Genomic DNA, 12,233 nt, shown 5'->3' on the forward strand with positions numbered 1-12,233 from the left:
GTTGTTGATTACTGGGGATCATAATATACTCTGTATACTGAAGGTGCTGGTGAAGGTGGTGGTTATCTTTTTAAGCATTTCAATATCTCAGTGAGATATTTTATGCAAAGCTTTTTAACAGATTCTTCCTATTTAATGTTAATCCGTTCAAGAAATCTAGTACTTGTTCAAAGTAACTTTTGTCTACTGAAAGATTTCATTCAATTTCAAATGGGCTTTATTTACGGAAACTTAGTTATTTTCTTTCCTTTCTGAAATTGACATCTGAAAGTATCATAGAATCATAGAATCACAAGGTTGGAAACGACCTATAAGATTATCTAGTCCAACCATCTTCTCATTACCACTACTACCGCAAGCTACTAAACCATATCTTGCAGCTCTTCACCCAGACGCCTCTTAAACACTGCCAGGGATGGCGACTCCACCACCCCCCTGGGCAGCCATTCCAGTGCCTGACCACTCTCTGAGAGAAAAAGTTTTTCCTCGTGTCTAACCTAAACCTCCTCTGGTACAACTTGCAGCCATTTCCCTGGGTTCTGCTCGTTGCCTGGGAGAAGAGGCCAAACCCCTCTACACCACAACCTCCCTTCAGGAAGTTGTAGAGTGCAATGAGGTCTCCCCTGAGCCTCCTGTTCTCCAGACTAAACAATCCCAGCTCCCTCAGCCACTCCTCATAAGACTTGTGCTCCAGACCCCTCACCAGTTTCGTTGCCCTTCTCTGGACACGTTCCAGGGCCTCAACATCTTTCCTGTAGTGAGGGGCCCAAAACCGAACACAATACTCGAGGTGCAGCCTCACTGGTGCTGAGTAGAAGGGGATGATCACCTCCCTGCTCCTCCTGTCCACATTATTTTTAATGCAGGCCAGGATGCCGTTGGCCCTCTTGGCCACCCGAACACGCTGTCGGCTCATGTTCAGCTGAGCATCAACCAACATCCTCAGGTCCCTTTCTTCTTCACAATCATTCAGCCACTCGTCCCCAAGCCTATAACGCTGCATGGGGTTGTTGCGGCCAAAGTGCAGGACCCGACACTTGGCCTTACTGAACCTCATCCCATTCACCTTAGCCCAGCAATCCAGCTTATCTAGATCCCTCTAAAGGGCCTCCCCACACTCAGGCAGATCCACACCACCTCCCAACTTGGTGTCATCTGCAAACTTATTGAGGGTACACTCAATCCCCTCATCTAGGTCATCAATGAAGATATTAAAAAAGATGGGCCCCAGTACTGACCCCTGGGGGGCCACCACTCATAACGGGTCGCCAGCTGGACTTAACTCCATTAACCACTACCTGTTGGGCACGGCCCTCTAGCCAGTTTCTTACCTAAAGAAGTGTATACCTGTCCAGATCACGGGCAGCCAGATTCTCCAGAAGAAGCCTGTGAGAGACTGTGTCAAAGGCTTTGCTGAAGTCTAGGTAGACTACATCAACAGCCCTTAAGTAGAACTCATTTCTATTGTTGGAAGCATGCATTTGTATTTGTATGTTAAGATTTTTAGTTTTCAATGGTCAACTAGTTTGTTTCAATTAAATTTTCAGCACTATGCTCTGAATAGTTAATTACCTATGTCTAATTATGATCATTTTTTAGTAAAATTCCCTTTGAAAACATAATAAAATAGACTAAAAGTAGCCTATATCAGAGTGCAGCTACTCAACATTCAGAAATATTTTTAGTATAGTCTACTGTAAATGGAAAAATCTCTTTTAAAAATATATGTAGTACTTGTTTTCCTAATTTAGAAGAGTATTTTACTGAAAACATGAGTAACCTGAAATGTTTGAAAAGTTGATGTAGTATTCCATTACATGAAGGTTTCCATTTGTGTTTAACTATAAAGTCCCTGTTCATTAGTAGTGATCATTTATTTAAGAAAATGGCTGATTTGAAAGTCCAATGTTTGGGTTCCCTTCCCTTCCCTTCCCTTCCCTTCCCTTCCCTTCCCTTCCCTTCCCTTCCCTTCCCTTCCCTTCCCTTCCCTTCCCTTCCCTTCCCTTCCCTTCCCTTCCCTTCCCTTCCCTTCCCTTCCCTTCCCTTCCCTTCCCTTCCCTTCCCATGGCAACTAATTATGAGTGTTTTCATTGCAGTTCCACATTTGTAATTATAAAGTCAAAAGTATGGGTAGGAAGGGACTTCTAAGACATGTCTGGTCCAACCTCCTGATGACCTTATGAATGCTCTCAGCTTGGCAGATTTCTGTTCCTTTGGCCAACCTGTTTCCAGTGTGTTTTCCTTGACAGTATCTAAAAAAACTGTAAGGGATAAAATGAGGTACCACAGCAGTTAAAGGTGTCATCTTAGTATTTTTTGAGATTTGATCTCTTAGTTTCAGAAAAGGCTAGTTCATGAAAGGCCTTATTCAATAGCTTGTGTAGACCAGTCATCCATAGCCATTCATTCAGTTGTATCCTGTTTCTAAGTCGGGAATTGAGCTTGCAGGTACTAAAGAGAGAAGAATTACATTTTCATTTTTAATAGGCTTTTTTTATTGCTTGCATTTCTTTTTGTCTCAAATTGAAGTAGGTGAACTGGAGCTGTAGACTTTCTTCATTGTAGGAGAACTAGAGCTGGACTACTTTTTCCATCAGCACTTCCACTGTAGCAACAATGGAGTTTGTAAGAGCTGCTACTGCCCCATTGTCAATTGCTATTGGATTTGTCTAGAGAAACAGGGAGATCAAATGAGCCGTCTAATTATGGAGAGCTCTAATGAGTCTTCCATTGTGGTTCTCTAGTGTTACAGTACTAGAGAAGAGACAACTAGAAAACAGTTGTATAAATGAGGCCAGAAAAACAAGTAGTCCAAAGGTATTTGTTTGTAGTGTCGCTATATATTACTTCTGCCTAAAGCTCTGTTACCATAAGTGGGTCGCTTTAGATTGCAATTGTTTGTGAATATCTTGGTTTTATAAAGCTTTACAGGGCATAGTAAATATACCTGAAGAGTAATCTCCAAATTTGTGTATTATTTATAATAGAATAAATTAGTGCTTTAAATAAGTGCCATTCCATACAAATTTCAAAGTGTACCTCATGTTTATTGGCACATTTTAGTATGCAAAAAAAATCAAAATAGTGGATGTTTACTTCAAATTAATCTTAAAATCTTCTCTAACTATCTTTCAGATTTCATGCATCTTCAAAATGCAACACAGATGGACAAAAGCGACCTATTAAATTTACATACCTTTTCTCTCTGTATACATCTGGGAATATATGTGTTGTGCAGATCTCTCGCGCCTCTTGACTCCATTGAAACCAATTTTGTATCTTTAAATGATAGCAGACAGATTCTTTTTTCTTATTTCTCTGCTCTGGGTGGGGTTTTGAATTTGTGTTTTTGATTCATCTTCCCTCTGAATTACCTTCTGGGCTGAAGGAGCACCAGGTATTCACAGTAGCCAGTTTTGATGTTTTGTGCAAAGGGAGGTGTTTGGATTTTCTCCAAGTAATATTGTTGCTTGATATTTGTGGTGCTCCACTAGCTTCCCCTTAGTTAACTTAATAGTGTTTTGCCCTGGTTATGAAGTGCAGCTGGTTTTGGTAAACTTCAGTGATAATAGAAGTTGAGTGACAGTTGAGAATGCCTTAAAGAATGTTCATTTTGGTTTGAGACAGAAAATATAAGCATATAAATTCTGGATTTAATTCCCTGTTTGTTTCTGTGTTTTAGTGTAGGGTATATGAGTTGCTATATTACTTCATAAATCTTACAGGCAGCATAAGGCAATTCAGATTTTTTCATTTTCAAAACTTTTGTTGGGTGCTACTGCATCTGTGAGGGATTGCTGCCAGCTTTGTTTTTATGGTTATATACCTGATAACAACTGTTGAAAAACTGAATTGCAGTTTGAGCACATCTGGCTTCAGCCTTGAATGTGTCATTTATCTGTGCTATTTGAAAGTTCTTTGAGTTCAGATACTTCTAGGTTTCAGTTGGCATCTGGTAGTCCGTAACATGCTGTTAACTGTCCTACACGTTTCTACTTAATGACTGTCATTTATGATTTAATACTTGTCGCTTTTTTGCACCTAGAACAAAAAGTTTTTTCAGCAAATTTTGCTTGTTTCTGTGCTTAGAAATCCAATGGTCATAATGTCTTTTTGTTTTCTTACAGTTTAACTTTGTGGGAAAGCTTTTGGGTCCACGTGGCAATTCTTTAAAGCGCTTGCAGGAAGAAACACTGACAAAAATGTCTATTTTGGGAAAAGGTTCAATGAGGGATAAGACAAAGGTAAGACTTGAATATTTCAGTAGAGAGTGCTTAAGATACCTAAATTTCTTCCTAAAATTTTTGGAGAGGTCAACAAGTCCTGTGACAAAAAGTCAGGGAGCAAATAAAAAACACCAAATATGCTTGTATTAATTAGATTCACATGGAATCTGTTTTCTGTAAGGAGCCTGTTGTCACAGTCAATGTTGAGGCTACTACAAGTTGTATGAATGGTCCCAAAACTAGAGTTCCTGGGAGAGTAACTGTGGCATTAGCAGTAGCTCATTATAGATCAGTCCTACTCTGCTTATAACATATAATGTTCACGTCACAGTGTTTGTTTTCACCTCAGAAAGACTTTTAGATGAAGTCAAACAAAGACATTTCACAGAAAAGAGCACTTAACATTTAATAACAAATAATAGACAAAGAATAACAGGCAATTAAAGCAAATTAAGTACAAGTAGGAAAAAATAATCACAGCCCTGATTTAGGATGCTGTATACAGCTTAAGCCAACATCTGATTGCAGTTGTCTTAATGGAAGGTATTTGGTTATGGTGACAGTATGCATTGCAAGAAGCCCTAGAAGACAGCAGAAATCTATAGGTTCATGTATGTGTGTGCAAACCAGCTTCATTCTCACTGTGGTAACATATCTGTGAGAGTGGTGAGACACTGGAACAGGTTGCCGAGTGAGTTTGTGGATTCCCCCTTTCTGGAAGCATTCAATGCCAGGCTGGATGGGCCTTTGAGCAACCTGGTCTAGAGGGAGGTGTCCCTGCCTATAGCAGGGGGGTTGGAACCAGATGATCTTAAGGATCCCTTCCAACCCAAACGATTCTATGATCATGTGATTCTGTGATCCTATGATCTGACTCAAGCTGTAGAAAACAAAGGCAGTGCAAATCAGTAACACGACAATCACCATCACCTGCCTAGTGAATTGCACTTTTTTACTGATACAAATTAAAATACTACTTTGCCTATAGTATGTCATGATTTACTGGCCTCCTTTTCTGGCCAGTAATGTTTCTGGCCACTAATGTTATCTAAAATATAAAATCACTTCTTTCTGTTCCTTCTGTATGAGAAGGAATAGTAATCTACAGTGAAGTGCAGCTTAGAATTTAATTACTGATTAACAAGTTACTGGTTAGGCTGCAAAGTTCTGAGATGTGACTAATGCATGCATTTCTTAGAAAATCATAGAATCATAGAATTCTAATTGAAATTTTAATGTGATATTTAACAAAAAATGAAGTTACATCATTCTGTATGATATAATCCTTAAAATGTGGAGAGAAGCTTTGTTTGTTCCAGTAGAAAAATAGACTACGCATCTTTTTCTGTCTGACAGTAATGCAGGTACTGAAACAAGCAATTTAATCATCGCTGCCTGAGCAGTGCTCAAAGCAGTAGTGATTTGGGTTGAAAGGGAGCTTTAAAGATCTAGTTCCAGCCCTCCTGCCATGGGTTGGAACACCTTGCACTAGACCAGATCGCTCAGAGTTCATTTTCTTGTGTTTGGGACCCCAGAGCTGGATAGAATAGTGCAGGTAGGGTCTCTTGAGAACAGGAAAAAAAGAAGCAGAATCGCTTCCCTCAACCAGCTGGCCACGTTTCTCATTTGTTCTTTGGGAACTCATTCATCACACCATCTAAATAAGAACAGAAAATAAATGAGAAGTATTTGAGCAGTGCATTAAAACTAAGAGATGGAAATAATACTGGCAAAAATCCTGCCATTGGAAGAAACCTACTTCTAAAGATGTTACCTTTGAGCAAAGAAGCTTTCCGTTTTATCTTATTTATTTATCTTTGTGTTTTCTATATAAAACTGGTGCACTTGGGGAAAACTGAAAGCTTTCTGCTTTGTAGTACTATTCCTGTATATGAGAAGGAGCTGCTGAGTCCTATTCTGGGTTATTAGGCTTCTAGTGTTGATAAGCAAATTGATACTATTCTGATATTTGGCAACAAGCTTGTTTGAAGTGTATTAGAAAAGTATAAAATTCTAAAAGGCTTTTTAGTTGTTGATATCTAAACATGAACAGACAGTAAGCATAAATGCATCCAAAGCAATTCTAAAGCCTACATTAAAATGCTTAAAATGATGAAGTGAAAAAAAACAAAAGCCTTTGTGTGTTTTTTTTTAGGAGGAAGAATTAAGAAAAAGTGGAGAGGCAAAATACTTCCACCTAAATGATGACCTTCATGTTTTAATTGAAGTGTTTGCTCCACCAGCAGAAGCATATGCCAGAATGGGGCATGCATTAGAAGAAATCAAGAAGTTTCTCATCCCTGTTAGTATTTATTTCTGTATTTCCTTCTTAGGCTTTGATCAAAGTAATAAAATTGTGCGGAATAATCAATTCATAAGGTATTTTATCTTGATGTTCATTAAAGTTATTATCCTAATATCTTGATAATCCCAGGAAAAATAGTTTTTAATGTATAAGGCAACTCTTTTGTTTAGAGAGTGTGCTACCCAGAATTCAGAGAAATCAGAATTCTGAAATAGTTTTATTGAATAAGCATGCTTTGATTTCTATATTTCTTCAAGGTGTATTGATTTCACCTTCTTTTTGTACAATGCTGATAATGTTGCTAAATTTTGTTCTTGATTGGTGTAAGATCTTGAAAATGTGAGAGATTTAGGTAGAAAACTTTTCAGAGGTGCTTATCTTGGAGTGACAGTAGTACAGGTATTTGTGTATAGTTAGTGTAGTAGTATAAGAACCAATTGGATGCCTGTTCTGTATGGCTACTACAGCCTGAGTAGAGCTGCAAGTTCTGCTCTTGGGTGCAGCAGTTGGTGCTGATGACCTACCATATGTATTTGGGGAATTAATTCGCTTAGCATCAATCTGGATCCTTGAAGCTGGAATTCCACAAGTGACTTGAGTTGTCTGTGTGCTCCTTGGCTCTTCTGACTTGCATCTTTCTTAATGAAAAGTAGTTCACATGCTCCTGTACCACTCCATGACGCAAACCAAAGCAAGTTTCATGTGAACATAAGGAGGCACTTCTGTGCTTTGAGAGTGGCAGAGCCAGTGCACCACCTACCAGTGTACGGGTTGCCCAGAGAGGCTATGGAGATTCTTTCTCGGAGATCTTCAGGAGCTGCCTGGATGTGGGTCTGGGCACCCTACTTTGGGGGTCCATGCTTTAGCAGGGATTGGGCAGATTGACCCAGAGGTCCATCTAAGCTAAGCCATTCTGTGTTTACAATTTATGTTCTGTTTCTGAATAACTAAGCACCACATCAAAAATCTGTCTAGAAGTTCCAAGTAGCTTTTTTGACATATATTTACCTCTTTTCATATTCTTCAATTCAGACAAACAAATGGTAAGGTAAGGGAAACCCAGCAGAGTATTTGTAGGAATGCTGAGACATTTTAACATAGCAGGTTACTGTATTTACATGATTCAAATTTGTGTGAAGGCTTAAATATCTTCTTAGTAAGATGTAAGGAGATTGTTTGCTTTAGGGGGCAAACAGCTGTTTATAGATGAAGATGCCGATGATTTGATAAGAAATGCCTTTTACATTCACTGGAAGTCAGAGTGTATGTCTGATTCCTGTGCACGAATCTTATTCCTTCATTGAGCTTAATTTACCTTATGTCATAATAAATATACTTAGCAAATTATAGTCCTTACTGCCATTAAACCAGCAAAATTAGATGATAATGAGCAATTCCATTTATTGATAGACATTTGTACTCATGTTTTGATCATTGCCTTGTTTGTACTGAGCAGAACTGCACGATCTCTTATGAAATGTGAGATCATGTCTTAATTTCCCTTTGGCTTTTCAAATGTAATCTTATCGCAGTTGTTCTAAAAGGTGCAATCTCTTGTTCCCCAACTGCTTGCAGCAGTAACCCCACAAAGGAATGAGGACTGGCTTTGTCCCTTCTATAAGCAATAAATATTGGGTTAACTGCTGCCAAATGCTATTTGATTTTATTTCCTGTAAGGTCTGCTGTGGCTTCTAGTCAAACTATTAGTTTTCTTCCAGAAAGAAGACCTGATTTCAATATATGACCTCAGTTTTTGTTCTGAACAGTGCTAGCTAATTATGCATTCCAATATTAGATGCTGATTCTTTATGGAAGATTTATGGAAGTTTTTCAGTTTCCAGATCAGGTCTGACTATGCAATCACAGTTGGTGCTAGAATGTAAAACATAAAATATCCTTGCAGCTGAGTATGGTAAAATACTACTGGCTTACTGAACTCTTCAGATCCACAGGCAACCACCTTTATATTGAAGGTGAGCCTTCAATACCTGCAACAGTGTGTAACTTTTTCAGAATGACTTGAAAGTAAGACATAAAAGCTTCTGACATTGTTTTTTTTTGTTACTTTTTGTTGTGTTTTTCTTTTTTGCTGTGCTCATCAAGTTGCCTTGACTCTTATCTGTCTTTTGGTATATTCTCTTCCTTTCCTTTAAATTACCAAGTTGCTTTGTTCTTGTCAGACTTTATGGTCAAAAATGCTAGACTTGTGGGTGTTGTGCTTGATTCTAATCTACCCAGAATTCATTCTGGATTTCTGTTCAGTAGTTATCAGAACAATGTTTTTTGCCTCTTCCTTGGGGTAGTGTGACTTTGTTGGATCTCAAGCTTTGTTTTACAATGGAGTCCATATTTCAAACGCTTCATATACACAGTTCTTGAAACTGTTCAGTTGATTCAGTCTTTCAGTTATTTCTCATCCTCTGCCAGCTGGTTTCTCATGCTATTTTGAGAATGATCTCAAAGGGGCAGTTGTGATTTAAATTTCAGATCCTGTTGTAAAACAGTAGATAGACAAAATGCTTGTATAGTGCCACAGATTTCTCAATTTAGTAATTATCTTCATAAATGGTGTATAAAGGAAAACTTCCATATTTTCTTTGTGAAAACTTAAGGGAAGGAGAATGTTCCAAGGATAATTGAGATCTTTGTATTCACAGAAGTATTAATCTTCCTGTGCAGCATAGTTTTAGAAGGAGTTCTTCAATGAAAGGCGGCCCTATGGTCTTTTGGTATCTGCATAGTACATAAACGTAACAAAGATCAGATTTCTGGTAAGAGATTAAGATCATTTGATTTCATAACTGAATTGTAAAATCAGTAGTATTTGGATAAACCTTCCTTCTTTGAAATGGCAAGATTTGCAGAGGATAAGAGCAATTTTTACCATCACTTCATTCTTCTTAAAGTACCTATATATTTTGATACTTAATGTATATATATAGATGCTGAATAAAATATTCTCTTGATTCACTTCGCCATATTCATTCTTTGGTTCATCTTAAGTGGAGAGAAATGACAGTAAAATATGTTCAGTTCTAAAGAGTTCATTGTGCTATCTCTTAAATTCCTGTTATGTGCCAGTTTTGGAGGTTGGCACAAAGTCCCTTGAAAAGACTCTCGTGGATTTGAGAAATACTGTATTAATTCCATGTAAATGACTTCAGCTTTCTTTTCTGTAGACCTTGAGTGAAGATTTGTACTGAATAAGAAGCAAATCATTTGTCTTCAGTTTGTTCATCCTTGCTTATTGTAGAACTGAAGATTTTGGAGCTCTTTTTGAGAGAATGGTCAACGTTTGATTGAATTTCATTTTTATTCTCTCCTTAAATCCTGATTTTAATAGCATAGGTGGCTAATCTATTCCTTCTTCATGGGGGGCTGTTCTGAACTGTGCATTTCTTCTGTACCACATTGCAACACTACGCAATAGATGTTTCCTGCTTTTAATGAGCTATCCATCTTAAATAACTACAGGCTAGATCTCAGCTCAGAGTATAAGACCTTGATTTTTCTATTTTATTTTCACCTGTCATCTACACCATTTTAACATTCACATTTTAAGTGATAAAACTACCTGGAGGTAATATGCAGTAGGGAAGAAAAACATGACCTGAGAGCAAATTGCAGTTAATGCATAGAATTCTTCTAGAAATATGCTTACAGCACGCTTCTGTGTATTAAACTTTTCAGTGGGAAGTTTGTTTAAGAGGAAGTCCTTTTCAGATCTTTGTTTCGCTGCTTGTAACTTGGTATGATGGTTGAACAGTTTGCTTTCTCACCCTTTACTACCCTCCCTTGTTTCAGGACTACAATGATGAGATCAGACAGGCGCAGCTTCAAGAGTTAACATATTTGAATGGTGGTTCAGAGAATGCAGAGGTTCCAGTAGTTCGTGGAAAGCCATCCATTCGAGCAAGAGGAGTACCGGTTCCTGCTTTGACCAGGTAGATGTCTCAGCTGCAATGGAATTTCACTTGAATGTGTGTATTTTAAGTTTATCTCTTCAAACATTTAAAAAACAAAACAATCTACTTAATGTACATTAGCCCTCAAAAATAAGAAGAAAGAATTTTGATTCTTCAAAGATCATTTAAACAGCTTAGGCTGAATTAACTGAATTAACAGTGCTGCTGAATTTATCTTATGAAACTTGAATGATACACTTTAAGAAACACTGTACGTCATACAAGATGTTCGGTCTTCCTGTGGTTGTTTGCTTAACTGTTAACTTCCAGCTGCTCCTTAGGCACATGTAGGGATGATGTCTTGGCCGTGTGGAGCTCACAGCTTTTTAAAAGGTGTTCTGCCTTACAGATTTCAGAGTGATTTTTCTAATCTATGGAATATATGCATTCCTTTTCTTTACTGTATCACAGTCAGTTTTCAAGATCGTGATTACATAGTCTTAGAGAAATGTTGTGGAGATAGAACTTGGATTTTGGCTGCTTTTATTGGAACGTTTTACATAACAAATAGCTTCTGCTTGATCCAAGAATAGGAAAGTTTACTGCTTTTTTTTTTTTTTTTTTTTTAAGATGTTTTGTTTTTGTTTTCACTCTGGAAACCCCCTTCTTTGTTGAAATTCTGGGAATGACAGCTTTAAGTCCTCTGAGTTCCAAAGTGTGAAAGCAAAACTAAATGAACTCCGTAACAGTTTCTTTCAGTCACAAGGAGATTGGGACTGCTGCAGCTAAGTGCAACAGTTTTCTGTGGTGATCTGCTTTCTTTATCATGCTACTACGGATCTTCGTTACAGCAGGCTTGAAACTTAAATTGTAGCTTCTAAAATAGTTTTCAAATAGTGTTTTGAAGTGTTCTATTTTAGTTTGAGCATGTTAGAAGTACTGAGAAATTATTGCACTTAAAAAAAACAAAAAACAAAACAAAACAAAACAAAAAAGACTGTTTATAGTTCTGTGTGTCCCGACAACGATTGTTAACACAATATAGAATGGACCTTAATTTAGGGAATTTACAGTGGGAGCATCATGTAAGAATATAACTGCCTTCTGTATAACAACACAAATTTGTTGCTTTATTCTTAGTCAAGTAGTGTTAAGTAAATATATCTATTCTCCTTTTTTTTATTTTAATGCTTCTCAGAGTAGTGGTAATTATATCTTGAGGTTCCTGTCTTTACCACTGTAATCAGCTATTAAAAAGTATTGCAAATCAGATCTTATTTGATTTTGATGATTTTTGTTTGCTGATTTACTTCAGTACCTTGTTTTTAACTTTTCTACAGATCTCTGTCAGAACTCTTTTACAGATTCTGAGGGTTCAGTACAGACATTTATGGTTTTTCTTGCATGTATTCTTATTCCAAATGTATCCTAAGCTAGTGTTTCTGTGATACTGAATATAAGTAGTTTGTTCTGATCTTCCATCTTTCTCACAGAAGTTCCTCATAAGTAATTTCCTCTGTGAAGTATCTAGTACATACATACTTAATTATCTGAGAATTTCAGTATAATAACAAGTTATCACTACTTCCATCTTCAATAAATTATTTTTTCAAGCTTCCTTTTTTATGCAAGACGTGCATACTTCTATCTATCTCTCAGTTCTTTGCAATTCATTGAATTGGCATGCTCTTGAAGTATCTTCAGGGTAAATGTAAGTTTTATTAGCATATGACTTAGAGATGGCAGCTAAAAACTCTATTTGTTTACTTCATTTTTCACATGATCTAAACAAAACTG

General features: G+C 37.3%; 1 protein-coding gene across 3 annotated transcripts in view; it reads left to right on the forward strand.

The window, feature by feature from the left end:
• The window catches only part of KHDRBS3 (KH RNA binding domain containing, signal transduction associated 3), a 78,076-nt gene that overhangs the window by 32,404 nt on the left and 33,439 nt on the right, over window positions 1–12,233 (forward strand). For all 3 annotated transcript variants that reach the window (XM_031552981.2, XM_085221729.1, XM_085221730.1), the window contains exons 3-5: window positions 4,128–4,244; window positions 6,382–6,528; window positions 10,336–10,475. In XM_031552981.2, coding sequence (XP_031408841.2) covers window positions 4,128–4,244; window positions 6,382–6,528; window positions 10,336–10,475 — 404 coding nt within the window. The remainder of the gene's footprint in view (window positions 1–4,127; window positions 4,245–6,381; window positions 6,529–10,335; window positions 10,476–12,233) is intronic.

This window comes from Meleagris gallopavo, chromosome 3 (genome assembly GCF_905368555.1).
Source record: "Meleagris gallopavo chromosome 3, MGAL_WU_HG_1.1, whole genome shotgun sequence".
Taxonomy (NCBI): domain Eukaryota; kingdom Metazoa; phylum Chordata; class Aves; order Galliformes; family Phasianidae; genus Meleagris; species Meleagris gallopavo.